At 50.9% G+C, this 26,854-nt stretch overlaps 9 protein-coding genes across 9 annotated transcripts; 5 read left to right on the top strand and 4 right to left on the bottom strand.

The window, feature by feature from the left end:
* Nucleotides 1–832: 832 nt before the first annotated feature.
* On the top strand, nucleotides 833–1,550 carry skpA (SCF ubiquitin ligase subunit skpA; the record flags this gene model as incomplete). The annotated part of the gene is made up of 4 exons (XM_056910786.1): nucleotides 833–884; nucleotides 960–1,045; nucleotides 1,120–1,287; nucleotides 1,377–1,550. The coding sequence occupies 4 exons, from the start codon at nucleotides 833–835 to the stop codon at nucleotides 1,548–1,550; spliced, it is 480 nt and encodes a 159-aa protein (XP_056763612.1).
* Nucleotides 1,551–3,884: 2,334 nt separating this feature from the next.
* Nucleotides 3,885–4,630, top strand: N7458_007403 (uncharacterized protein; the record flags this gene model as incomplete). The annotated part of the gene is made up of 3 exons (XM_056910785.1): nucleotides 3,885–3,911; nucleotides 3,974–4,198; nucleotides 4,265–4,630. 3 exons carry the CDS (start codon nucleotides 3,885–3,887, stop codon nucleotides 4,628–4,630), a joined length of 618 nt encoding a protein of 205 aa, XP_056763611.1.
* A 3,028-nt stretch (nucleotides 4,631–7,658) lies between these two features.
* Nucleotides 7,659–8,274, bottom strand: N7458_007402 (60S ribosomal protein eL39). The gene is made up of 3 exons (XM_056910784.1): nucleotides 8,194–8,274; nucleotides 7,971–8,071; nucleotides 7,659–7,776 (listed from the first exon to the last, which is right to left on the bottom strand). Exons 1-3 carry the CDS (start codon nucleotides 8,197–8,199, stop codon nucleotides 7,728–7,730), a joined length of 156 nt encoding a protein of 51 aa, XP_056763610.1. The 5' UTR covers nucleotides 8,200–8,274; the 3' UTR covers nucleotides 7,659–7,727.
* Nucleotides 8,275–11,288: 3,014 nt separating this feature from the next.
* Nucleotides 11,289–15,412, top strand: mdr1 (ABC multidrug transporter Mdr1; the record flags this gene model as incomplete). Its single annotated transcript, XM_056910783.1, has 2 exons — nucleotides 11,289–11,645; nucleotides 11,738–15,412. 2 exons carry the CDS (start codon nucleotides 11,289–11,291, stop codon nucleotides 15,410–15,412), a joined length of 4,032 nt encoding a protein of 1,343 aa, XP_056763609.1.
* Nucleotides 15,413–16,028: 616 nt separating this feature from the next.
* N7458_007400 (SWI5/SAE3 family protein) lies at nucleotides 16,029–16,387 on the bottom strand (the record flags this gene model as incomplete). Its single annotated transcript, XM_056910782.1, has 2 exons — nucleotides 16,029–16,188; nucleotides 16,263–16,387. Coding segments are annotated over 2 exons (285 nt in total), but the record flags the coding sequence as incomplete, so codon positions are not given.
* A 503-nt stretch (nucleotides 16,388–16,890) lies between these two features.
* Nucleotides 16,891–18,542, top strand: N7458_007399 (Ytp1 family protein; the record flags this gene model as incomplete). The annotated part of the gene is made up of 4 exons (XM_056910781.1): nucleotides 16,891–17,007; nucleotides 17,097–17,174; nucleotides 17,248–18,220; nucleotides 18,274–18,542. The coding sequence occupies 4 exons, from the start codon at nucleotides 16,891–16,893 to the stop codon at nucleotides 18,540–18,542; spliced, it is 1,437 nt and encodes a 478-aa protein (XP_056763607.1).
* A 590-nt stretch (nucleotides 18,543–19,132) lies between these two features.
* Nucleotides 19,133–20,567, bottom strand: N7458_007398 (E1 ubiquitin-activating protein AOS1; the record flags this gene model as incomplete). Its single annotated transcript, XM_056910780.1, has 4 exons — nucleotides 19,133–20,080; nucleotides 20,144–20,336; nucleotides 20,394–20,451; nucleotides 20,531–20,567. 4 exons carry the CDS (start codon nucleotides 20,565–20,567, stop codon nucleotides 19,133–19,135), a joined length of 1,236 nt encoding a protein of 411 aa, XP_056763606.1.
* A 313-nt stretch (nucleotides 20,568–20,880) lies between these two features.
* On the top strand, nucleotides 20,881–22,981 carry N7458_007397 (uncharacterized protein; the record flags this gene model as incomplete). The annotated part of the gene is made up of 4 exons (XM_056910779.1): nucleotides 20,881–20,883; nucleotides 20,958–22,090; nucleotides 22,155–22,799; nucleotides 22,858–22,981. 4 exons carry the CDS (start codon nucleotides 20,881–20,883, stop codon nucleotides 22,979–22,981), a joined length of 1,905 nt encoding a protein of 634 aa, XP_056763605.1.
* A 1,838-nt stretch (nucleotides 22,982–24,819) lies between these two features.
* On the bottom strand, nucleotides 24,820–26,586 carry N7458_007396 (CocE/NonD family hydrolase; the record flags this gene model as incomplete). Its single annotated transcript, XM_056910778.1, has 1 exon — nucleotides 24,820–26,586. One exon carries the CDS (start codon nucleotides 26,584–26,586, stop codon nucleotides 24,820–24,822), a length of 1,767 nt encoding a protein of 588 aa, XP_056763604.1.
* Between the last annotated feature and the right edge of the window lie 268 nt (nucleotides 26,587–26,854).

Raw genomic sequence — 26,854 nt, 5'->3', positions numbered from 1 at the left:
TTAGCTTCCGCCTGCAATGTGGATTCAACTACCGAGTAATGATAATAAGACTTGCGTGTCCTGTGTACCTCCTGTTCTGGTATGCGGATCGATCTATCGGGTGTGATAGTTCAGAAAGGCACTAGTTTGGGAGCGCAGCCCAATGGCGCTGGACTCTATTAGGCATAGACCCTGTGCTTTGAAGCGATAGAGGAGCATTCACCTGTATAAGAAAGTTAACACTTATGCCACGATGACTATGCCTAGTACTACGACTTTCATTGTTTCAAGAGAGCAACCTTACCCCTAGTTTCCTCGATTAGGCATACTAGCATACTAGACCTCTCAGAATTATAGCCAAGACTGTAATCTTCGCATTAATTCGTCACTTGATTCGTCACTCTTTCATAACATCGAATCCTACTTTGGTCACATTATTATTTGCTCGTCATTAATCTTCACCAAGTCTAGGCACCCGCTGGCCGTTTGGCTGTCGGACTACTCCAGTGCCATTTTGTGGGGGCTGAAAGCAGCAAAGCAGAGCCGCGGGCCTGACTAAAACACCAACCTCACCTGCACCCGTTCTCCTCTTCAACCTCCCCACCTTCATCTTCTCGTCTTCTAACTCTCTCTTCCACACCTTCTACTCCCCCCCAAGATCTCGTGTCTCTACAAAAGTGAGTCCCACGTGCCTGTTTTCCTATTTTTCGCTTTCTTCCACTACCAACTCCGTCGCTCCGTCGCTCCTTCGTTGTCTTGCCACCGTTCCTTCCAAGCTAACCCACTCATCGCTTCGTCACTCCAGGTCGTGCCTTCTCTGTTCCTCCGTCACTGCCATATACCACCCTTCAAAATGTCTTCCCAGATCACTCTTACCAGCAGCGATGGTGTCGATGTCTCAGTGGGTAAGTAGAGGCGAGCGCGATCGCTCGATTCGCCCCGCGCCAGTGCAGACCCCCGCAGTTACTGATGAAGAATAGACCGCGTTGTTGCTGAGCGCTCGGTCCTGATCAAGAATATGCTGGAGGATCTTGGTGACTCCGGCGAGGCCATTCCGATCCCCAATGTCAGTGCCTCTCCCGCCGGGACATCATGTCTGGTGTTCTGTTCGTTGAGGTTTATTCGCTTACCATCATCCAGGTCAACGAGGCTGTCCTGAAGAAGGTCATCGAGTGGTGTGAGCACCACAAGAATGACCCCCAGAGCGCTACTGATGACGATGACAACCGCCGCAAGACCACCGACATTGATGAGTGGGATCAGAAGTTCATGCAGGTGGACCAGGAGATGCTGTTTGAGATTATCTTGGTGAGTTCTGCACTATTTCCCTCGGCGCATCATGTTCCGGCGATGATGACAAGGAGGAAATTCGAGCTGTCACTAATGCGATCTCTCAGGCTGCCAATTACCTCGATATCAAGGCTCTCCTCGATGTCGGCTGCAAGACTGTGGCCAACATGATCAAGGGCAAGTCCCCCGAGGAAATCCGCAAGACCTTCAATATTCAGAATGATTTCACTCCCGAAGAGGAGGACCAGATCCGCCGCGAGAACGAGTGGGCCGAGGAGTAAGTCACACCAGGTGTTGCATGAAAGCAGAGTGTCTACTTGGCTTTGTTAAAGTCAGATTGCTAATCAAAGCCTCCTTTCACAGTCGCTAAACATGTCCCATCTCTCGCGATTTATGATTTGCTGCCACGGATTTCCACATCTTTACAATGCCTCCCCACATCCCATTCCCCCCCAAACATCATCATGATACACACCTCCCCACCACACCGGACCACGTCCGGCTTGACGATAGAAGCTTGCCTCCCCCAGGGATTCGGCATCATGTAGCCCGCTACAGGGCTAGGATGGAGGACCTTGGTAGCTCGGGGATTCTTCTCGTTTTCTTTGTTCCTTTCACGTTGCTCCAAGACGGCGTTTCTAGTTTGCTTGACATTTCGAGTAGTACTCGGTCATGTACTCGGATCTGAGGTAGGGCCAGGCTGAATAAATTCCTTTCTCTTTCCTCAAGTTGTTGAAGACAATGCGATGGGTCTTTCTTGTTAGAGTTGAGTTGTGGCTTGGTAGAGATCACTAGAGTATGCTTGGACAGGTAGAGGTGTATGTACGGTAGAGCAAGGAGCGCCTCTATTCCATCCGGTGACCAATGTGATCGGCGTTATGCCTTGACTGTGTTGACCTGTCTTGTTCCATTTGAGTCCTGGGCTGGTCTTGACTATACTTGAACTTCTCCAGATGGAGCCATACTCAATTTGTTCTGAAGCAGAATCTGGCATGATGCTGGTACATCAATTCACTTCTCGAATCAACACTGGGAATCTGAAACCACTCTCGCAGACTGTGAAACTCGAATGGTGGTGGAAAGTCGGTACTGTGTTAGATGGCCGAAATAGGCAAAGGCGTGGAAATAGAAGCCTAAGGCTGTAAGGCATCAATTACGTCTTTTACTTTTGTTCACTTTTGGCGACGTTTGCGTTGGTGACCTGGAGACTCTTGGTGCTGACATAATCACAGTGCGGCGGCATCCATGGCTGGACTGTACCTACTGAATATACCACAGGCGTGTCTCGGGTTTCAAGTGAAGCTGTGGCGATTTACTCGATGTTCATATACTTTCAAAACTAAGTGAACGGAATTGAGATGTTCTAGCTAGGTGCAGTCTGTATCGGGGTGGAAAGTTCCTCTTGTTGGTGGGTTCGGCCCTGATATATTATGCGCGTATACTCTAGCGTCCATGGTAAACACCGCCTGAAATAACTCCAAACTCATCCATGTGAAAGACAAGGGGTCTAGATCTGGTAATACGACGATACGAAGCCTACAACGAGCCAACTTCTCAATCTTAGCACACACAGCGCGCAACGCAAAAAGTTACCTGATGATGCGGCTGAACTGAACATTTGACACCCCGCGTTTACTCAGACCCTCTATACCCTTTGAATGAAGTCTGTTGGAAAATTGTCTGATCGGAGGCGCCGTAATACGTTCTCCTCGATTTCCAAATTGCAGTTTTGTTGATCAGGCATCTGAAAAGAAATGTCTCGGAGGAACGTGTCTGCGATTTCGGTGACCCTTGCTTTAAGGATAGAATAATCATCATCCAAGGCATCTCCATAGAGCCTCCTGAGAGCCATGTTTGTATATCTAACAGTACTATATAGTGGGGAATACTAAGAGAAAATTGAAGAGTTAAATTCGACATTAGTCTCAGCTACAAGATTTTGCATTGGATTCATTTTCACGTGGAAGTCTGTAGAAGGCAACGAGTATCACACAATAATATGTAAATACGTATCCACGCATATACATGCATAGACATACATATAGGTGCATATGTTGCAGATCTTCCTTGTGCGCAGACTCGGCCAGTGGAGAGATTGGAATAGTTTTCTGCAAAAGTTTGTGGGTGTGCTAGGGTAGTGTAATGTAATAGATGATGATACACGTGGCAGGAGCTAGTAGAATAATCACATTGCAGGCGTCAACAAGTACAGGTGCGCACGACGACAGATATACTTGAGCGAATGCGAGTCTTGAACAAAGGGAGGTAGACAAAATGACTAGTAGTCGCGACACCTTGGAAAACAGGAAAAATTCGTGATCTGTTAATTAATAGTTGCGCTTTGCTTGTGGAAGTAGATTAATATATGATGGAGATCATTGAAAGGCTGAAGCAATTTACAAGACACAATTTTCCTTTTTAGAAAAACATACGATGGATGGATGGGAGAGGACCGGTGCAAAGGACAGCTATATGTGCAAGAACGAATGAACGGCGAATAGCAGAAAAGTGCAGCAAGCAGATAACATGGCAAGAAGGCAGATGATCGCAACAGCGGACAAAAGGGTACTTGATGCAATATCCTCTCATATCCCTGGAGTCTTGTCTCTGTCCCAATGCTGTCACATGTACTTCACTCTTCTGTGCGCTTTGTCTCCAGCCACCGCGTTTCGCCCTCAGGGCCAACATCGGCTAACATCGCGAGCTAACCGAGCCAGTCGCCGACCCCGTCCCAGGCGACTTCCAACTCGCGGGCACGGGAGGCTCCAAGTCTGTCGCGAACAGTTTCGTGCGCTTGCAGCATAAGCTTCTTACCGCCGGCATCGTTCAGCGCCGACCCGATCGACCGGACGCGCCCCCAGAGTTCCGAGCCCTTAGGGGCGAGCAGCACCCCCTCCGCATGACCAATGTCGATGAGCTCGGTGATCAAGTCTGCTGCCGACGGCGTGACGGACGGGTTCTTCGCACGGTCCAACGCGCGCTTGGCTCGATATAGAGCCGCATGGCCATAGAGGACGAGTCGGCCGTCCTGGCGCTTCGCGATCCGATACGGACGAAACGTCTCGCTGTCCTCAGAGTTGAGCTGTACATAAGGCGGTTGCTGCTTGTCTCCCTTGTCGGAGACGACGTCGCGGCCGCGGAAGAAGCCGGCTGTCTGGTCATCCTGGAGCACTTTGTACAGCAGTTCGCTGATAGCTGCCTTGTCCAGGACGAGGATCTCTTCGCTGCCCCACAGACCCGACACGTAGTCGAAATCCGCCTGGATGACGCGGTCGATGCCTGGGGAGAGGCCATCGGTCGCAGCGATCGCCTTATCGATCTCAACGACCTTCGCGGGGGATGCCGGCGATGGCGTCACTGACGGCGCTGATGGAGAAGCTTGGGTCGTGGATGGCACTACCCGAACATTAATGCCAGCAGAAGTGACTTCGCGGCTGGTGTTGCTGGGCGATCCACATTGCGTGCAGAATGGCGTCGTGACTGTTGCAGCGCAGGTACCACAGAACTTAACGGAGGGAGACTGTTGCATGTGTGTCTGTTTGACACCACATTGCGTGCAGAATGGAGTCGTGACTGTTGCACCGCAGTTATCACAGGGCGTAACGCTAGCTAGCGCCGGGGTCGTCATTTGTTGTGCTTGTGTCTGCTGTGTGTATGTCTGTGTGTTTCTGTTATAGCCCTCCTACGTCGTTCATGTATGGCTTGTAGGTAGGGGTGTGTCCGTAGGATATCGAACCGCTGCTCGGTAGCTTCTTATTCCCCTGGTGCCGCTCATATATAGTACCTTAAGGAGGATTATCACTAACGTCAGACCAAGATATATTCTGAAGTTTAGCTGACTGAATTAACAGAGTGTGGCTGAGATGATACGCGTCGGTGGTTGGTATTGTCCTTACTCGTCAACTGGGCTCACCCATGTCCCCGAACGGGAGCAGAGGCCGAAGAAATATACAAGGATGAGACCTATTTCTTGGCGCACTAATAGACGATCCTTTCTGAAGAAGGATGCCTGGAGAGGCTGAGGCTCAGTTTGGGCCTCTGCCACGTCATCAGGTGCGCCTCCGCTCATAAGCATATTTATATTTACCTATCAGTGCCTGCTGAAGTACCAACTAGCCTTGACACAATTTGGCTCGCGACGCGCAACACCTCGTATTCCCATTCAACCAGGATTACTTAGAACATTCGCTAGCAATCCCTCCAAGTTTTGAACCGAATGTGTCCCGCGATGATTTTCTGCTAACGGACTGCTCAAGCATTTACTGAACTTTACAATGCCACTTCGCTCCATACCCCATCAAGCTTTCTCTACCATCGCCCAACAAAAGAAATACGACGTCATAATGTCGTGGGTTGATGATCGATTTGCGTCCCAGTTTATTATTCAAGGCGATAGCATCTATGGTAACTTTTCGGCGGGCACAGTTGGTGGGGTGCGTAAACTATGGACAGACCCCCAAAAGGTTGCACTTGCCTCAGATACCATCCAGTTGACAATTTCCATCAAACCTCGGGAAACGTTCAGATTCGTCATTGAAAACGAAAATATCGACCGGTTTTTAGCCTCCTTTGTCGTGCTCTTAAACGACCGGTTGTTGCCCTCTTACATTGTCACGGGAAAGACACCAAAAACCATCATTCTTGCTAGGTTCAAAAACGACGTGGAAAGGAATCGAGCCGTCGAATTCAGGTATATCAATGAGGAACCACTATCGACTTGTTGTATTGTCTTGTGATAAGAGTTACGATGATTCCTGCAGCCGCCAGTTACCTGCGGGTTCACAACTTATCGATAAGCCACCTAGAGCTGTCACGGATATTGAGGAGAGGAGGAAACGGACAAGAGGGCTGTACGCCCGGTAGACAGCCTGTATAGCCGCAGAGCAAGAGAGATATCGAGAGACTCCTAGTCCCAGGATGAATCGAACGGCATCCAAGGGATCGAGAAGAGTATCCATTACCCCAAGGAACAACTAGCCCGAATGGAGGACATTTTAGGGCAATTTTGAATCGGTGGGTGAAAAACTAAAGAAGTGTACCTAGGGTTTCTTGAATACCCGACCCATCTCGACCGGACCAGGGCCTTGCTCTACAAATTGAGGCTTATTTACATCTTCCTTTTCAAACGAATCTCTACTCGGACGGTGTTGAATTGAATGAGCTTCCGACTACTATACATTTCTTCGCCTCGCCGGGTAATCCACAATCCTACGAACCTAACAAGTTCATCTATGCTTGGGGCTCATTCTTAACTTCTGTCGACCCAGATAGGGCTCTACATCTATCGTTTGTTCTGCGCGATGGTGATCAGAGCATTGTTATGTGGCTTTCTTTCGTGGCGAGCCTTGACCGGATATATGTGCATGAGGACTGGTGGGTATACTATGGCAAGAATGCTATAAGGCTTCCGGTTGAGTATCAACCTACGCGGTGGACGGTTAGAGGCAAGACGCTTGCGCAGGGCTATAAATTGGGGGGTTTGTCGACTATTTCCTTTGTTTGAGAGGTTGGCTGTTATAGATTTTAGTGCTTTAGGTTGATACTCACTTCATCCTCGCAGGTTTAGAGGTAGATACCCTGTTATTCATACTTAATCTCCCATCTGAGCAGGTAGCTACTAGGTTAACTCTTCAGTACGGACAATAGCCTAGAGGTGGGACAGAGGCGACATCCTCGATACCCATCAATCTCAAATATTTGGCTCGCCGGGTTGACAGAGAATTTGAGGCAAGCTTGAGCTTAGTATCTCCAGACCCATGCCCAACCCCGTTCTACATCTCTCCAGATAGGAGATCCCAAGTTTGAAGTTGAAGCCTCTGTGTACAGTACAGGAATCGACATGACGCTAACGTTGATGTAAAACCAAAAACCGTTCGTCAAATCAGCGCCAACCTACGAGAATAATCACTCACACATGCGCAGTCAATAACCCCGGAAGAGCAATATTGCAAGACAAAAGGGACGTCAATTCAATTCCATCAGATTTTTGTAGTAGGAAATAAAAAACCTCCCCACTAAGCCACCTCCGAACCGCGAAAAAATCCCCCCCCCCACCAGCACAAATCCGCATAAAAAAAAAGTAAATTCATCAAAAGTATTCAATTCAGGCAACTGTCGTCGAAAATGGCAAGCACTCGGGCAGGTCGTTATTCCCAATCGATTCGGAAAGCAGGGTCGTGGGGAAAAGAAACGAAACAGTCGAAGCGCGACAAGAGGACATGATGGTTTTGGAATCACGGTCGTGTCGTGTCGGCTGGTGAAATTGCACCCGATGTGAATAGACAGTTGCGGGCTTGAACGTAGTTTCTTCGATTACAACTAGCGCGTTCAAGGGTGCTGGAAAATGTGGTTGGTGGGGGTGGGTAGTATTGCGTCGTTAGGATATCGAAACACACAACATCGTTGGTCCGGGGGTGAAATGGTGTGCGAGGACCGGGTGGGTGCTGTCCGGGACTAGTTTAGATGCCCAGACGGGTCTTGCGCCAGTGTCGCCGCTTAGCGTTGTATCTATTTGAAAAGAGATGTTGTCAGTTATTGCGTTGATGCAGTGGTGCGGTGTGGAATTTTGACGGCTAAGGTGCGATTTGTGCGGGTTTCTGGGTCTGGAAATTTCCATCTCCTCCTCCTCCTTCGATTCTTTTTTTTTGCGGCATGTCTCCGGGTATGTGTCTTCTTGTGCAGGATTTAAGGGCGCAATTTACCTGATGGTGTTGCCGGTGCGCAGACGAATCCACTGGGGGATGGGGCGGTTCTGACGCTGAGCTTTGGCAAGCTTTTGCTTGGTGCGGAAAGTCTTGTGGCTCTGTAGGTGAAAATGGAGGTGTTAGTTGGCGATTCAAAATTTCTGGATGGCGAGGGTACGGGGGAGAGTGTCGAGAGAAAACACTGGGATAGGTTCGAGGGTCATGGTGGTTGAATACTGACCGGCATCTTGAAGGCTTGGTCGCGACGGCGAGCTGGTTTGATGGGAGAAGATGTCGTCGTTCGGGAGGCGGATGATTTGTGTGCGGCAGGGCTTGGCTTCGCTTCGGCTCGGTCAGGTGATCTGCTGGCATTGGGGCCTGAGGCAGGATTTTGAGGAGCGCCAGCTAAGCCCCAGGCATGAATTTGGGCTAAGGCATTAAGGCCACATTTATTCTAATCTGCTCATGGAACCAGCTACAGCAGTTGGTAAGCAAGCCTTGTATCTTCCCTGACAGTCAGTCCCTATGATGACCTTGACAGGCTTCTCGAGTGAAAAAAGTCATTTGATCCATCATCTCTTGCCACAATGAAGTCACCTGCTGCCTGGCTACTGTTTCTCACACATTGTCCTAACCATGTGGTCAGAAAGCGATCCGTGCTCCACGAAATCTGTGAGCAAGAATAAGGTTCATAAAGAACCACTCGTAATGACGATTATAGTTGACGTCGAGTATTGAGGCTCTTACCTCGAATTCCACGGGCTACGCATTTGGCTTCATAAGCAGGCAGAACAGGATGCGTAACAGAGAAGTATCGAATACCCCAGGCCCCTATCAGGCGACCAGATTACAGGAAATCCTCCTCTTGCCCAATCTGGAAACCGCCACTCCATACGGAGGCCACGTTGCTATGTATTACTATTCCCACAGTGGATCGACTCATGGTGGCCTGGACTACAGTACGCTCTGTCAGGCATCAAGGATTTCTGTATCAAGGATCTCGCTCAGGCGACTATATTATTACAGTTAGATCTAAGCCTACCGGATAGATTGCAGCAGGCTATCTTGCCCGACAGGGTTTACTTCGTATCTACGGGAGATCCAGGGAATTAAGTCCTCGCGGTAGTAGTAGTTAATTGAGGCGTAACTCTTCACAGTTTCAGTCTATCGCAACACTAACCCAAAAGGGAATACAGTGCGGCCCCTCGTAAAAAAAGGAGAAGGATAAGACCCAATACTACTTACCCAAGTAAGTACTCGAATGACCCGGAAAATGGAGTCAACCCTGGTTCGCGGGTTTGTTAAGGAGCTCCATCGGGATCCGGGACACAATTTTGCCGACTCCCGACTGGACCAAATGTACGGCCCAAGCCCTCGATCCTCCGTCTGGCTGCTCCTGACTGGCGGATCGCTTCAGCGTGTATATGGTGATGTCGATGAACTTTGAACGTTAAAGCAGGTCTCGATCGGGATATTTTCTGAGCTGGTGCGAGGAATAGCTGCTGGAATGGAGGGTAGTAGCTATACTCCGTCCGCAAGTCAGTACATGACTCTGCATGGAGGGTCGGGTTTTGGAGAACGGAGATCAGATCGAAAATTCGATTTATCAAACTATGGTATGTCAGACTTGTCAGGACTGTAATTTTTATTAACTAGGCATCATCCAGCGCTGATGGACCCGGCCGCGTCGAAATGAGTCAAAGAGCTTGGCCCACTTTTGGAAGCTTCGTATTCGGCTCGCGCGTGTTCCGGGGTTGCTGGTTGGTTGTGGATTGTAGAGTCGCATTTGGATGCAGAGAAGGTATTTGCTGCGTCATGGGCTTGTCATCTTGAGAGCTTTTGTTTGGAGAGATTAGATCCAGAGTCAGATTCAGCTTGGGGATGAGAGAGATATGCAAGCTGTCTTCTTCGGGGGTGTCTACTACCCGTTGATGGTTAAAGATAGGGGGATTAGTTCATGCCGAACACGACCGGGGCATAGAACTTCCCGAAGGATCGAGCACTGTGCAGTTGCAGCAGAATGACAGGAGGACGATCGATCGGTGAGCCTCCGATACGAAAAAGAAAATAGTAATACGCTTCTCGATGACGGATGTTGTGAGTCCCGTAGGGTGTATGTAGCGTATATGCAGCAGGATCTACATAGATATTATCAGATATACTCCGACGGATGCAACCCCCGTGGCGCCCTGCCGTCATTGTGCTGACGAGGCTGCCACAAGATGTCAGAATAAAGAATACGTATCAATATATATATTCGATTCGGAATCGAGGGTTATAGCATAGTATAGTATATGTGTTGAATGAAGTATCTACAGTAGTACAGTACTGTAGAGTGTAGAAGTTGTACTCAGGAGGGGAGTCATGACATTCTTAGGGACTCCTCAAGTCTATGGAATTAGCCGACCAGTAAGAATGCAGCACTCTGCTAATGAACATTATATCCATCACGTGCAGGGCCTGCATGGAGGGGTGCTCCTGCACAAGAAAATGCCGGAGACTCCAGACTCCGGCCCACTTTCCACTGTCCACTCGGGATCGGGCCCCCATTTTGAATGGGTTTTATGAAACCCGCTGGCATTTGCACTTTTCTGATTTCGGACTTTTCTTTTGGGTTGGTTTATTTCCTTTTTTTCTGCGTGTCAGAAAATCTAGATGTTTCCTGGGATTCCCAAGTTAGCGAGTCATACTAACTGAGAACGGACTACGCCGTGGTCCCTGATAGAAGCTGGAGGCAAAAGACATAAACGGTCCTTGTTCTGCTGGTCTGTTCTCTCTCGTACGCTCTTTATTAAATACATTCTTATTCGCCCGCTCGTTTCGTCCGGTTTCTTCTTCTTCCGTTTCTTGATTTTCGAGTTTCGACCACCTGTATAGATTTGTCACCTTTGGAGACGGGGTATTTTCTAATTCCCCCTTTGGCTCGACAGCTTTCGATAGCTTGTCGTCAACTCTCTTCTATAATTCACCGGGGGACCGTCGTGTTCTCCTGCTGTTTCTTTGATCTTCTTTTTTCTTTACCTTTTTGCTCTCTGGCATCGTGCAGATCGCGCATTTCGATCTTCCCGCGATCGCGCGACAATCTTGAGCAAACCTCCTCTCTGATTCTCTACTGGTTCTCGACACATTCTATTCTCACCCTCGTTTCGATCTCACATTCACCCTCCACTCAGCTCTACACCCCCTGTTCGTGCCCGGCAAAGCGCTCTACATTCCTAAAGCCGAGGCCTGGTCCACTCCCCCCGAATTTGGAACTAAAAGTGGGACCACGCCGACTGCTCTCAATCTTGCGACAAACCACGAACTCGCGCCACCACGCGCAACATTCCCCCCGCCATGCAGCAACCGGAAGAGGGGGCCACTGCGGTGGAAAAAGTCCCCGACGAGGTGATGGCCGGTGAGCAGAACCCATCTGCGCAGGAAAAGGCAGAGAAGAACTACGATTCGGGTTCGACCTTGTCCGGAAATGCTAAGGATGATGGAAGCAAGTCGGCGCTGTCGTTGGATGATGATGCGATCTTTGCGCATTTGCCTCAGCATGAGAAGGATATTCTGAAGAAGCAGTTGGATGCTCCGGTGGCCAAGATCTCATTCTTTGGACTGTATCGGTACGCCTCGAAGATGGATATCTTGATTTTGTTGGTTAGCGCTATCTGCGCTATTGCTGCAGGTGCTGCGCTCCCGCTGTTCACGGTGAGTTTCGAACCCGAAAACTTGAATAATGGACCTGTCGTGCAAAGTCAGATCTACGTTTCTAGATCAAGAGCTAATGTGTTGTGTTACAGATTCTCTTCGGTTCCTTGACAACCGCCTTCCAGGGCATCCAATTGAAGACGATGACCTTCCACGATTTCGACCACGAATTAACGAAGAATGTCCTGTATTTCGTTTACCTCGGCATTGCTGAGTTTGTCACTGTCTACGTTAGCACCATCGGTTTCATCTACACTGGCGAGCACATCACCCAGAAGATTCGCGAGCAGTACCTCGAAGCCATCCTGCGTCAGAACATTGCCTACTTTGACAAGCTGGGCGCTGGTGAAGTCACTACCCGTATTACCGCCGACACCAACTTGATCCAGGACGGTGTTTCTGAGAAGGTTGGTCTGACTTTGACCGCTGCGGCTACCTTTGTCACTGCGTTCATCGTGGCCTACGTCAAGTATGCCCGTCTGGCTGGTATCTGTACTTCGACCATTGTTGCGCTGGTTATGATCATGGGCGGTGGATCTCGTTTCATTGTCAAGTACAGCAAGCTGTCTCTGGAGAGCTACGGTGCTGGTGGTACCGTCGCCGAAGAAGTCATCAGCTCCATTCGCAATGCGACCGCCTTTGGTACCCAGGACAAATTGGCCAAGCAGTACGAGGTGCACTTGCGCACTGCTGAACGGTGGGGCATGCGTCTGCAGATGGCCCTGGGTGTCATGGTCGGTGGTATGTTCGGCATCATGTTCCTTAACTACGGTCTGGGTTTCTGGATGGGCTCGCGGTTCCTGGTTGAGGGCAAGGTCAATGTCGGCCAAGTCTTGACCATTCTGATGGCCATTCTCATCGGTTCATTCAGTTTGGGTAACGTTGCCCCCAACGGCCAGGCTTTCACCAACGCCGTGGCTGCTGCCGCCAAGATCTTTAGCACAATTGACCGTGTCTCGCCCGTGGATCCTACTTCGGATGAGGGTATCATCCCCGATCACGCCAAGGGTGAAATCGAGTTCCGCAATGTCAAGCACATCTACCCCTCTCGCCCAGAGGTCACCGTCATGGAGGACGTTTCCCTGTCCATTCCCGCTGGCAAGACCACTGCCCTGGTTGGACCTTCGGGCTCCGGCAAGTCTACTGTCGTCGGTCTGGTTGAGCGGTTCTACCTCCCCGTCGGTGGCACTGTCTTCCTAGACGGTCACGATATCCAGACTCTCAACCTGCGCTGGCTGCGCCAGCAGATCTCGCTTGTTCAGCAGGAGCCTGTTCTCTTCGGTACTACCATCTACAAGAACATCCGCCACGGTCTCATCGGTACTCGTTTCGAGAATGAACCCGAGGAGCGTATTCGGGAACTCATCGAGAATGCTGCTAAGATGGCCAATGCCCACGAATTCATCATGGCCTTGCCTGAACAATACGAGACTAACGTTGGCCAGCGTGGTTTCCTGCTTTCTGGTGGCCAGAAGCAGCGTATTGCTATTGCTCGTGCTGTTGTCTCGGACCCTAAGATTCTGCTGCTGGATGAGGCTACTTCTGCTCTTGATACCAAGTCGGAGGGTGTGGTGCAGGCTGCTCTGGACCGTGCCGCCGAGGGCCGTACCACTATCGTCATCGCTCACCGTCTCTCTACTATCAAGACTGCTCATAATATTGTCGTCTTTGTCAACGGCCAGATTGTCGAGCAGGGTACCCACGACGACCTGATTGAGATCGCAGGCCCTTACTCCAAGCTTGTGGAGGCCCAGCGCATCAACGAGGAGAAGGAAGCTGATGCTCTTGCCGATGAAGACGTGGATGATGACTCGGACGAGGCTTTGCACAAGCAGAACGTTGCCCGTGTGAAATCCGTGGCCAGTGCTTCGTCCGCTCTCAAGGCTGAAGAGGCTGGTGTGCTGTTCCCCGAGGATGTCCGCCGCGCGGATACCCGCAAGTCCGTGTCCAGCGTGGTTCTCGCCAAGAACGGCCCCGACCCGAAGGCCAAGTACTCGCTCTGGACTCTGATCAAGTTTATCGCCTCATTCAACAGGGAGGAGTGGAAGTACCTGGTTATCGGTTTGATCTTCTCCTGCCTCGCTGGTGGTGGCCAGCCCACCCAGGCTTTCCTCTACGCCAAGGCCATCAGTGCTCTGTCCCTGCCCAAGTGGGAGTACGCGAAGCTGCGTTCCGAAGCTAACTTCTGGGCCTTGATGTTCCTGGTCGTTGGTATTGTCCAGTTTATGACCTTCTCGATCCACGGTATCGCCTTTGCGTTCTGCTCTGAGCGTCTCATCCGCAAGGCTCGCGGCAAGGCTTTCCGTGTTATGCTTCGTCAGGATATCAACTTCTTCGATCGAGAGGAGAACAGCACTGGTGCTCTGACCTCGTTCCTTTCCACCGAAACTAAGCATCTCTCCGGTATCAGTGGACAGACTCTGGGTACAATTCTGATGACCTCGACCACTCTCATTGCCGCTATTGTGATCTCCTTGTCCTTCGGCTGGAAGCTTGCCCTCGTCTGTATCAGCGTCGTCCCCGTTCTGCTTGGCTGTGGTTTCTATCGCTTCTACATGCTCGCCGCTTTCCAGGCTCGCTCCAAGCTCGCTTACGAGGGATCTGCCAGCTACGCTTGCGAAGCTACTTCTGCCATCCGCACCGTTGCCTCTCTTACCCGCGAGACCGATGTCTGGAGTGTCTACCATGACCAGCTGGAAGCACAGGCCCGCGTCAGCTTGATCTCCGTCATCAAGTCGTCCACCCTGTACGCTGCCTCCCAGGCACTGGTCTTCTTCTGCGTCGCTCTTGGCTTCTGGTACGGTGGTACCCTGCTGGGTCATGGCGAATACAATACCTTCCAGTTCTTCGTCTGCTTCAGTGAGATCCTGTTCGGCGCCCAGTCTGCTGGTACTGTCTTCTCGTTCTCCCCCGATATGGGCAAGGCCAAGAACGCTGCCTACGAGTTCCGCAAGCTGTTTGATCGACGCCCGACCATCGACACCTGGTCTGAGGAAGGCACCACCGTTGACCATGTCAATGGCGAAATTGAGTTCCGTGACGTTCACTTCCGCTACCCGACTCGCCCCGAGCAACCCGTCCTGCGTGGCCTGAACCTCAGCGTCAAGCCCGGTCAGTACATCGCGCTCGTCGGACCCAGTGGATGCGGTAAGAGTACGACCATCTCCCTGTTGGAGCGCTTCTACGACGCCCTCTCCGGTGGTGTCTTCGTCGACGGCCACAACATCGCCGACCTGAACGTCAACTCGTACCGTAGTCACCTGGCCCTCGTCAGTCAGGAACCCACCCTCTACCAAGGTACCATTAAGGACAACATCCTCCTCGGTATCGTCCAGGACGATATCCCCGAAGACGAGCTCATCAAGGCTTGCAAGGACGCCAACATCTACGACTTCATCATGTCCCTGCCCGAAGGCTTCAACACCGTCGTCGGCTCTAAGGGCGGCATGTTATCCGGTGGTCAGAAGCAGCGTGTCGCTATTGCCCGCGCGCTCCTTCGGAACCCTAAGATCCTTCTGCTGGACGAGGCTACCTCGGCGCTGGACTCGGAGTCTGAGAAGGTTGTTCAGGCTGCGCTGGATGCTGCGGCCCGTGGCCGCACTACTATTGCAGTCGCGCATCGGTTGAGTACCATCCAGAAGGCAGATGTTATTTACGTCTTTGACCAGGGGAAGATCGTTGAGAGTGGTACACATACGGAGTTGTTGCGGAATAAGGGCCGGTATTATGAGTTGGTTAACTTGCAGAGTTTGGGCAAGACTCATTAACCACGTCAACCCACCCCCTTTTTGGCCATCTCTTGACGGCTTTTTCTTGTTTATGTTCTTTTCGGGGGACTTTGTCCTGCGCCTTTGCATATACTTCATACATACCCAATCCCCTGATCAAAAGATTTTCTTACACTTTCTATTCCTTTTTTTTCTTACTATTTCCATACCCGGCCCTAATCATCCTACCCATCTACCCACCAACCTTCGACCTATGTCGTTCCTCTTCTCTTCTCTTCTCTTCTCTGCTCAGATACTCCATCTCCATCTCCTGTCATTGTATGAACTAATCCATCACCCATCTCATCTCATATTACCTGTCTTACAGAGACAGGTCTTTGTCTTCCCAGACATTTCTCGGATAGATTCCGTGGGCGGAGCTGGCTGGACGCTTCGTTGCGTGACTCTTCTAGTGAAATAAAAATACATTGTGAACTTGCTAGAGTGGTATTGTTGCTGGTATTCTCGTATAGCCTAGGTGTATAAGAAATTTATTTCATAATCCTGTCGTTCTCGTCTCATAATCGCAGACAGAGGTCGTATTCTTGGCTTCCATCACCGGTCCGGCTCATAGTAGTTCATATCTTGTCGACATATCTCGTAGACGATGATCAACTCAGTCCTGCTCCTCCACTCCATACTCCTGCTGCACATCGACGTGTCGCACACCTCGTGCTTCGGCGATGAGACCCATTAGACCCTGGGCGATATCCTTGATCTCATTGTACTCGTGTAAGAGGCGGATGTGCCGTTTCACGGTCTCTGAGGGATCATTTCTGGGATAGTTAGATCAACACAAGATGACAGTATTGTTGGTGGAATATTGTTATTGTTCTGGCTGAGAACGTACATGAGTTGCGTCTTGATTTCTGCTATCTCGGCTTCAAGCTGGGCTTGTTGGGTTTGGAGATTGGTTATTGAGGTGCGCAGCGTGTCCTGGATGGTCTGGTTAGTTGGTGGGAATGTAGTGCAAGCCTTGATGTGACATGTTTTGGATGCTCACTAGACGCTGTTCGTTCGACCGTTCAACCATTCCGATGTGTAGAACTCAAACCGCTCCTCCGCAAGCCTGCTTTCTGCTGTAGATCGCCCGTGTCGAGTGGGTCTCGTCTGCCCAGAGCGGGATGGCTGTTATCCTGAACCACAGCCCGCCAATCACCACCAGCGCTGAATAATCGAGTCCTCGAGTCGCCGCCAGGAACGGAATTGACGAATTCGTCGCGATCAGATCAATTTTCCAGAGACAAGCAGAGACGATTTCCATCAAAGAATCACCGTGTTTTCCTCGCTGTTGAGTCGGGCACAAGCACAAGCTGTGGCAGTGACCGGCGTAATCGGAACCGCCGGATTGGCAAAAGATCGACGTTGCCTGACTGGCGGTTGGTTCCTTTTCGAGAGACGCGGCCTCGCCCCTTCAAAACTTCCCCTTCTTCATTCCCTCACAGCCCACCATCCTATCACCAACTCTCCCCGCCATCATGACCCTCTCGCGACAAGGGGTCCTTTGGGGCCTGGTGCTGCTTGCTGGTCTGGCGCTTGCCCATGGTGGCCATGAGGCTGTCCCCGATGGCGAGCCGATCTCGTTGGAACCCATTGTACGTGGCTCATTGCTCGGGTTACCCGGTTGCGACAGATGAACAAATTTTAATGAAATGGATTTGCTGATTACCGGCATTGATCGCAGGACTCGACGTTATGGACACATATGATTCTTATGGGTACTGCGTTTGGGATTATTTTCCCGCTGGGCATGGTTCTTGGGGTATGTTGGTATCCTTTGGGGGAACTACGTATGCGCTTCTCATCTAACATCTACCGATTTCCTTTTTCTCTAGATTGTTCGCTCGCGCTGGCACGTCCCCGTTCAGATTGTTGGCACTATTATCGCCGTGGTGGCCTATTTCCTCGGCCACGCCCATAAGGGTCGCCAATTCGGCAAAAATGCCCACGCCTCGTTCGCAAACTGGTTGATGCTGCTCCTCGTCGTGCAGGTCGTGCTTGGATTCTACCTGAAGCTGCATCTGGAGAAGGCTGGCCAGGGTCGTATCCGGTGGATTTTCGTTCTGGCGCACGGTATTGTCGGCAAGATCATGCCGATTGTGAGCTGGACGCAGATGCTGTTCGGTGGTATTGCGGCTCTGGGCTTCTGCCAGGGCGATCATATGGGACAGTGTCTGGCGCATTTCATCATGGGCAGTGCTTTTATCGCCTATGGTATTTGCTTGACTATCTTGTTGCTGGTGGGCCAGTATTGGCTCCGCCGCACGGGCCGGAGCCAAGAATTCTTCGACTCGTTGATTATCGCCGCGTGGGGCTGCGTCAATACCTTTACTGAACATCGCTGGGGTGGCCCCTGGGTTCACAATGATCTCCAGCATACTACGATGGGTATTGTCTGGTGGTGCGCTGGTCTGTTGGGGATGTGGTTGAGCCGTACCCGCAATGGCCGGCCGAAGCGGAACTTGATTCCTGCCATTGTCATCGGTCTGACTGGTTATGCGATGTCGGCGCACACGCAGTCCCTGATGATTAGCACCATGGTCCACAGTATCTTTGGTTATACCCTGATGGCCGCGGCTCTGACGCGTATCATTGAGATTTCGTTCGTCCTGCGCGACAAGCCCAATGTCAGCATGAGCGGCGCCGAGCCGAACAGCTTCCAATACCTTACGCCTTTCTTGCTGTATGCCTCCGGCTTCCTGTTCATGGGCGCTACTGAGGAGCAGATGGAGCTACTCAGTCAGGCGGGTATCATGCATGTTTCGTATATCTTGATCTTGTACAGCATCGCCTTCATTCTCTTCCTATGTATGTTCCCGTCCCCTCTTCTCCGTTGTTTGATATTTACTAATCCCTTCCAGTCGTCAACATCCTCCTCCACATTTACGCCGTCCACGCCTGGCCCGAGGGTGCCCCCGAGGAAGAAGAGGTGGCTCACAAGTACACCAACGCCAATGGTGGCTACATGAACGGCCACACGCGGACTGCCGACGCCCAGCGCATCTCTGATGCCGAGGCTTTCGAATTGGAGGGTCTGATCAGTGATGAGGAGGACGAAGCTGGCTCCTCGATGCGCCCTAAAAAGACGGCTGATGAGGAGATGGGTGCTAAAGAGGCCGCTCGGTCTTGAATTGTCTCGATATTGTTACTGTTTGTGTTGAGTAACCTCGGTTGACTCGTTCATTCTGGGTTATGGCCCATATCATATGCATGTCTTCTTAGGCGTTTTGGTTGGTTGGGATCCGTGCTGCTTTGCACTAGTATATGTTCCTAATTCTATTGGACATATGATTTCTTGTTTATCTTTTCGGATTGTGATCTCGAAAGTGGAGCTTATGTTTAACGTGAAACAACCTTCGACGCGGTAGCTGATTAATAGCAGAGGATTGATTTTTGGAGAGATGTTATTTTACTCTCTTTTAGGAATAAAGTCATGATTGAGGCCGGCTTAAGAGTGATATCGTGCCTAAACTTCCCACGACTCCTTGGATGCAGGGACATAATGGATCCTGAGAGTCATTGCAGCAGCATGAGAACTAGTGCATTCTGCTAGATATCGTACAGTAGGAAAGACGTGCAATCATCTATCCGAGGAATCAAATCCAAAAGAAAACCGTCAACCCATCGCATTCCATCCGTCTATCATTCCGTAGTACGCCGGTACCAGAGAAACCTTTCGGTATCCGGAGTATCTAAATCGAGGCTGTATCTATGAATGAATCATGGATTGACAGCGGGATTAGGAGCAGGATGGGTCGCGAGATCAGTCGTTGTGGTGGGGTCCAATAGAATGGGGTTAGCCACTGGTGGCACTGCAGCTAACGACCCGACGTCCATCTCTGGCGGGAAGAATGGGTGTAATGGGTAGACAGGCCCGATAGACTTCTCGCCATCGAATAGCAGCATGTTCTGCAGTGGATGCTCCCGGGCAGACAGCACGTTGATCACGTCCTGAGCCAAGGCGCCGCCGAGGAATGCTGCTACTGGGCTAAGCTCACAGCCGAGGTTTTGCAGGAACTGGCGCAGGAACGAGGAGTCGAGCGTGGCCAAGTCCAGCTTCAATTCTTGGTGGCTCTCCCGCGCCAGCTTTGTGAAAACCTCCAAGTCCTGGTGTGCAAAGCTTGGTCGTCTGCCGTTGGAGATCTTTTCGAATTCCCACAGTGCGCGGAGACAGCTCAGTAGTGGTGTGACTTGTTTTCGGCGCCGTGGGAGCCTGGTATATTCTTCTGGGAGAGGGGAGGTATTGGCCAGTTGCAGGGGAGAATAGATTTCGCGTTTCGTAACCAGCTCAATGACCTTTCCCTTGTTCCCCTTCTCTCCCTTATCGCTCTCCTTCTTGGTGGTCACACTCACAACGCTCCTTGTGAGCGTCTCGTGCTGCTGGGTAGGGGCATTCGACTTCTCCCGCTCGATCACAAAATCATGTGAGATTAGATCGGCAAAGACATAGCCATAGAACCCGTGCAGGCCGGCTGCGTAAAAGGGTCTGTTGGCAAGACGGCATGCCGCGTTGATGGTCGTATTCGTTGCGAAGTCGAGCTCGGTTGCAATTGTCACGTCAAATTGAGCAAAGAAGTCCGGCGACTTGGTGCGCACGTCGGAGGTATCTATGTGAAGCATGACACGCGGGTTCATTCGGTGAATTTGAGGACCGGCGACTTCGGCGCGCTGGAGTTAATTTTCATTAGTTTGCGGCCAAGAGGCGATTCCTCGAGGGTAGGGTGTAGTTACGTTCTTGCCCTCCTTGATAATGTCCTCATTCTTGTGCGCTTCTTCTATGAAGAATTGCGCATCCAAATCAGTCTCTGTAACGGGTTCATGGTCGATGATGGTGAGCGAGCCGATGCCCGCTAGGACCAGGTTCTTGGCAACTTCGTTGGCGAGTGCCTTGATGGTAATGAGGAGGATATTTGCGGAGCGAATTCTATGTGATTGTTGATTAGATATTTCCTCGACGGGTTTCCGGATTTGAAAGACTCACTTCTCCTGCGCTTGCACTCCCCATAACCGGATCTGTCGGTCATAGAGCGCAATCTCGTCTAGAGAACAACTTAATTAGTCTATGGGTTCCTCACACAGTGTTCCACTAGATGCAAAGTCTGTTCAAACTAGACTTACCTGCGCTGATCGCCTGGCCGTTCTCTGCTTCCGCCATCTTGAGGTTGTTGACGGGGAAAGAAAGAAAGAAGCTCTCAAGCTCTCCCCACAAACGTATGATCTAATCCGGGATCACGTGCATCCACCGATAACCATGTAGCAAGCGCCATCTGCGTGTCCCCTCGAACACATCACACATCCTCGTGAAATACACCTATTCAGCCTTTGATTTTGGCTGGCCCTTTGCAGGGCGTATCTCTAATTACGCACTCTCGGTTCCGTGAGACCTGCCTCTCTTCCCTTTGAAACCCTCCGATCGCCAAGGTAATTCGGTACTCCCAAGCGTTATCCGCCCGAACTAACCCACCAGGATGGTATGTTTCGAAATGCCCTGATTCCTGCCTAATGTTTGCTAGTCCACGAACACGGCCGACTAACGATCAAATAGTCAGGAAATTCTGGGAATCCACCAGGAAACCCAGGCAATCCAGGCAACTTGCGGAACTTGAGAAACTCCGGAAACTACGACTATCCTCCTGCCTCACTTCCTCGGCCCCCTCGTACCTATGACGGTCATCTCAGTGAACAGTCTTTCCGTGAACGTTATCCACACACCCAAGATCTGATCGACACCTTGAATTCTCAGCATAATCGTTACGCTGCTGATACGAGTCAGTCACCTTGGCTCCGTTTGATCGAGAACGTGGGAAACGGTGAAACTACGGAGTCGCTGTCCGAGCTGCTCAGGATTTCGGAAGAACATATGAACCAGGCTGGTGGGACGCCTCGAGAAAACCAACAAGCCACCGTACCCACAAGACCACCTACCGGAGACCGTCTTCATTACTTGCGAAGTCTCCTTTATTCCGACAGCAACCGCTCTAACCCCGAGGAAACCCACCGTGCTCTGGAAGCTCTGAATCGGGAATTTGAAGAGCATATCATCGATCAGGTCCGCAATTTCGGTTCCAGCGGATCTCGCGCTGAGGAGACAACTTCTTTCACCATCCCACGCCCCCCACAGATCGACTCTGCCCCATCCAGGTCGAACCACAGAGCGCTGTGGGATCAGGTGCGGGCCGAGTTTGGCCTTGATGCCCCGAGCCCTCCCCGGACAAACCCTTACCAGGATTCTCCTCGCCCGACAACAAGCAGCCGAAGTCTTCGCCGTCGGTCATTCCGTCCTGATCTGCGAGGCAGCAGCAACCTTAACGACCCGATCCCCATTCCACCCCTCATGCCACAATCAGCCTCGACTCCATCAGGCCGTGATGGCCGTGGACGGTTGAAGCGACGGAAGCTTGATGCGGATGATAACCGAGAGGGCTTCCGGGGCTTCAACTATGGCCATAATGGCCAGGTAGTTTCCGGAGCTCTGAAGATGGAAATTGCCAGCTGTGATGGAGGAACCTTTGACCCCGATGGAGATAGCTCGTTCCCGGATAATGTTCTCCGGAATGACCAGTCAGTTTACTGCACCAAATCCGATCGCTGCAATATTGTCCTTCGGCACCGCGGCGAGGCACCTTTCTGCTTGAGGAAGATTGTTATCAAAGCTCCTCGGGCTGGATTTGATTCACCGTATGTTGAGCATCTACTACTACCTATTTACTATATCTACGGTTGACTGACTTCATGGCTACAGGATCCAAGAGGGAATGGTATTCGTGTCTATGACATCCGATGAGTTGCTTGCCCGCACCGCGCAGTATCAAATCCAGTACTCCAGTCCCCGCCGCCGCCGTCGCAGTCGCCGATCAGGTCTGCAGCCATCACAAGAATATCTGACTGCTTTTCGGTCTCCATTGCAATCTCTCGATCGCACCGTACTGATGGGACCTGCTTCGCATGCTCCATCAGATAACGAAAATGCAGCCCGAAATGCAAACGATCCACAGGCCGACTTCCGCATCACTACCGAGTACGATGAGAATTCAGAGGATAATTTGTTCATGGAACGTGAAGAAGATGATGGTCCCTCGGTTGCTGAGCTGGAACGAATCCAGGAAGAAGAGGATATCTGCTCGGACAGTGAGGACAGCATCAGTGAGGATGAGGATCTTGATGACACCAATATGGGCAACGTCCACCGACGCCGCATCGAACTGCAGCGCCTTCAATCGATGCAGAGGCGCCGACCGGCTAGTCTAGTCAACCCAATCCCGCCTCCCTCGTCTGCCCCAGCAGGGGCCTCTGGGGTCTCGACCAATGTCGAGGTGTTGAAACCTCACGCACGGTTCTTTATTGAGAGGGAGAAGAGCATGGTCAGCATCAAGTTTGATCCACCTCCGTATGTTGGCACATGCAGTTTTTGGTTCAATGTCTCATCTTACTAACCTATTTGTTAGTTCTGGAAGGTTTATTCTCATTAAACTGTGGAGCCCCCGGAGTGACGGTAACATCGATATCCAGAGCATCATTGCCCATGGATATGCGGGGCCAAGATTCTTCCCCAGTGGTGGTTTCCGGTAGAGCGCTTGGCTTATGGACATAATGGCAGCGCATGCCCTATTTCGGTTACGATGTAATGACCTGGAATGACGCCACGACATTAAATTCGGTATTTTCGTGTACTTTGCTTTTACCTATCCTGGTAGGATAGCGGGAAAGCTGACATGTCTTGGGCATTGGAACGCCTCTTCTGCTTCTCTTAAATCATGCAGCAGTTGTTCTAATGTCAATTCCCACCTCCCATTGTGATTTCACCCTAGAGCCACACAAGTAGCCTATCAAAACTTACTGGTAGACATATTGCATGATTTTACGATTCTGCGGCGTTCCTAAATCAATTAACACTACCTTGGCCGCAAACCCATCCATGCCCCAAGGCTTCACTACCACACATAAGTGATGCAATCTCCATAATTCTCATCTCCTAAGGATATAACCCACGCACCAACAAGACCCTTATATCTTTGACTTGTGCCGACTTTCAGGTTCTCGTACTCTGCAAATTTACTTTACCCGTATTCCAAACACTGGCGAAGGTGATTTGAAAGGTGTACAAAAGTGGGATGGTCCTGATCAACTAGCTCGTAGTCTGGAGTCTGTGGGCATGCTCTCTAGTATCAAAGGAATTCTTTCCTGTCGGATAACTCACAAGGCTACTTGAATAAGAGCACCAAAGAGAAACAACTGCTTTCTGTCTGTTTTGTTGTTGACAGCCTTTAGTGATTAGGTGCTCATGGGGCTCGGTCATGTTGACTAAGCGGCCTCTGGTTTCACGGGTGGAACCCACCGAAATGCGGGATGCCCCACTAGCTAGTCCGGATCTGGGCCAGGGCGATATAAGCTTAATCATCTCTAAAATAGAAGGTCAGTTGAAAAGATAGAGGCGAGGAAGGGAGGGAGAAAGAAAATGACAGAAAGATAACAGATGTTGGAAGCCTTGATTCAATTACTGAGAGACTCAATTCAGCACAAATCTGGCAAAAAGGCCCCGCGGTCACCTAGTGGTAACTCACTGCTGGGTCGTACATCTCCAGCGAGTGGGAGGTGTTCGAAACCGGGTGGCATCGATGCACTCGCCTAATCGATGTTGCTCTCCCTTTGATCGTCGAGTTTAATTACCTGATTGTCAGTTGGGGGGAATTAGCGGGTGACCGGGGCCAATGCTCCACCTGGGCAGCACGGATTTCGAGGGGTCTTCTGCCCTTTTTTTTGTCTTTTTACTTGTGGAATATAATAATTCTATTCTGTTCTTGATGGGCTACTCTACCTTCATACGAGGTGTATATACGATACTGTTAGACCTCTTTTTGGTTGGGGACACTTCATGTCAGGTCCCTTTAGAGGACTAAATCCAGGGGCCGATGGGGAAGGGAATACTAAGAAGGAGGATGAGGAGAAGGGGAAAAAGATGTTAGAGCCTGGATTCGATACCGGGACGCTCAGGAAGAAGTCTTTCAACCGACTGTGATGCGGACATCTGCGTGCTGACTCCCTTCAACCTGACCGATTAGACTATCAGTGGGCCCCGGCAATTTTGACTCCCCAACACGTCTTAAATGGGGCCTTGGAAACTCTAGAGGTACACTTTCTGCATTCACCACCGGTTACAGCATGCCTCCATGCTCCATGGGGTTACGGCCTTGGGTTGGAGTTCGTACCGAGCCAGACGTTACAGCACCCATATCCTCGAGCCTCATACACACCAGACTGTGAAACCATGAAGATACTTTGCATTTGTCAGTGTGGACTACAAAATCTACGGATTCGAAATATTGAACAAGGTAATTTATTTGGAATCCAACATCTTTGTGACTGAATCTTATATGCTAACATGTCATTATTGAAACAAAGAAAAAGTCCTACACAAATGGCAGCACCAGGTGGCTATCATACTTCCCCCCAGCATGAATCCAGTGCTGTCCATTATTCCGCACATGCTCGCTCGTTCCAAAGTTCGAGAATCCTTGATAACGCCCACTGACACTGAGCTGCAAGCTCTCGCCTTCCTCGAACTCGATACCCATACACCAGATGCCAATCTCCAGACACACCACAGTCCCCGGCTCGACCTTTTCTTCTTTCTCATGCGTGTAGAAGGGCCAATTCTCATGCATCGAGCGTGAGGGGTCAATGGTCCGGTTCGATGCTCGCAGAATACCTGTGGGGCCTTGGTACAGGATAACCTCGGTGCGCTTGTCCTCGGGGATATCGGCGATTTTTGAGACGGGGAGGTTGGTCCAGGGGATGTTAAGGTTGAGCAACAGCTCTCCTGAAGCTGACAGCTTGTTCAAGACAAGGAACACGTCCATATCGTCGAAGTCGTCGTTGCGCATCCAGAGTACGGCTTTGGGCATTCCGACAATCTGCGTTCGCTCGCTGAATTTATACGTGAAGGTTGCCCTGTCCTTTGCATCTTCGGAGTTATACGAAACAGATCCAGAACTGGGGGCGGGCTGATCCAGGCTCAAGGCTCCGTCTGCAGTCAAGTATGCCTTCCGATAGTTGGTGCGGGGGAGTGGGAAGTCGTCTTCAACCAAGTTGGCCAGCGGCTCTTTCTCTCCATATTTCAGGACGGACATACGCACTCGCGGGGTTGACTCCCAGTCATTCTCAATGCCCTTCAAGTATCGATCGAAGAAAGACAACAGCTCCAGTCGTCCTTCTTGGTTGCCCCAGATGTCGTACCATTCCTGGTACGGGTGCCAGCGAAGCCACTTGTTGGGCGAGTTGACCTCGAGCCACCCCCGAATAGCGCCCATACCGTGCATGGTGTTGGTGTATGTGCCCGTAATATACGTGGGGATATTGATCTTCTTCATGTCGGGTCTCTTGTCTTTCCACCAGTCATTCGCGAGAGGGTGCTGATCGAACATCTTCCGGAAACTCTCCATGCCATTGCGTCCGCGCAGCATGTACTTGATAATGAGATGATCAAACAAATCTCCGCCATAAATTCCACCGCGAGCAAATTGCTCCCGGTACAAATCACCACAGCCCTCCCAGGGAGCGATCGCCTTTAGCGACGGAGGCTGCAAAGCTGCGACAAACCACTGGATAATCGCCAGATGGGAATTGCCTGCCATACCGACGTTTCCGTTGCACCATGGAAGCTTTGCGAGGTATTCGATAGTGTCATATCCGTCCTCGGCTTCCTGCGTTCCCATGATAGCCATTATCCCTTCAGAATCAAAGGCTCCGCGGGAGTCAACATTGATGATGGCATATCCACGATCAACGAATTCAGCAGGGTCCGGAGCTTCGAACTTCTCCAGTCCACTCAATGTCCCATCGGGGATACCCAGGTTCCAAGGTGTCATGAGCTCCAGTGAATCAATGCCATTGAATTTCTTGCCGAATGGACTCCAGCATAGAATTGCTGGCACCGATCTCTCTGGGGCGGTTGGGGGTCGGTAGATGTCAGCGTAGAGCTTGCACCCGTCTCTCATGGTGATTGCAACATCGTGTTCCACAAGGATATCGCAAGACAGAGCTCGTCGTCCAGGCGCAGTCACACTGCCACTTGAGAGGATTTCGGTGCGTGGGCGGAGTTCTTGGTATCCTCCATGGCCTATCTCCGGCTCCTTCAGCTCCTGGCAAGGGACGTCGACATTGAACTTGACGGTCATGATGAAAAAGAAGGAAATATTGATTAATGGTCTTATTTCTTTTTCTCTGAGTCGAAACCAGCGAGGACACAGAGCATAATAAAGTGTTCTTCTGATTCGCCCACTTTCCGGCTCGGTTCGCTTCGCTTCGGGTTGCGGGCACTGGGGAAAACTCCCGGGGCCCCGTAAATTCTAACCTCAAGTGGGGAAAGATTTGACGTACCCCAGGATATCGGGGTCAATCGAAGCGAGGACAAGGGTAGCTACAGCCAGATGTTCGAACTATAAA

The sequence above is a fragment of the Penicillium daleae genome (genome assembly GCF_028827525.1).
Source record: "Penicillium daleae strain IBT 16125 chromosome Unknown utg000007l_segment0_segment0, whole genome shotgun sequence".
NCBI classification, from domain to species: Eukaryota; Fungi; Ascomycota; class Eurotiomycetes; order Eurotiales; family Aspergillaceae; genus Penicillium; species Penicillium daleae.
This window is presented reverse-complemented; position numbering and strand designations above follow the sequence as displayed.

Excerpts from the sequence above, each read along its gene's own strand:
- N7458_007402 (XM_056910784.1), bottom strand. Across the intron at positions 7,777-7,970 it reads CGCACCGGCAACACCATCAG|ATACAACGCTAAGCGGCGAC; the intron begins GTAAATTGCGCC and ends CTTTTCAAATAG.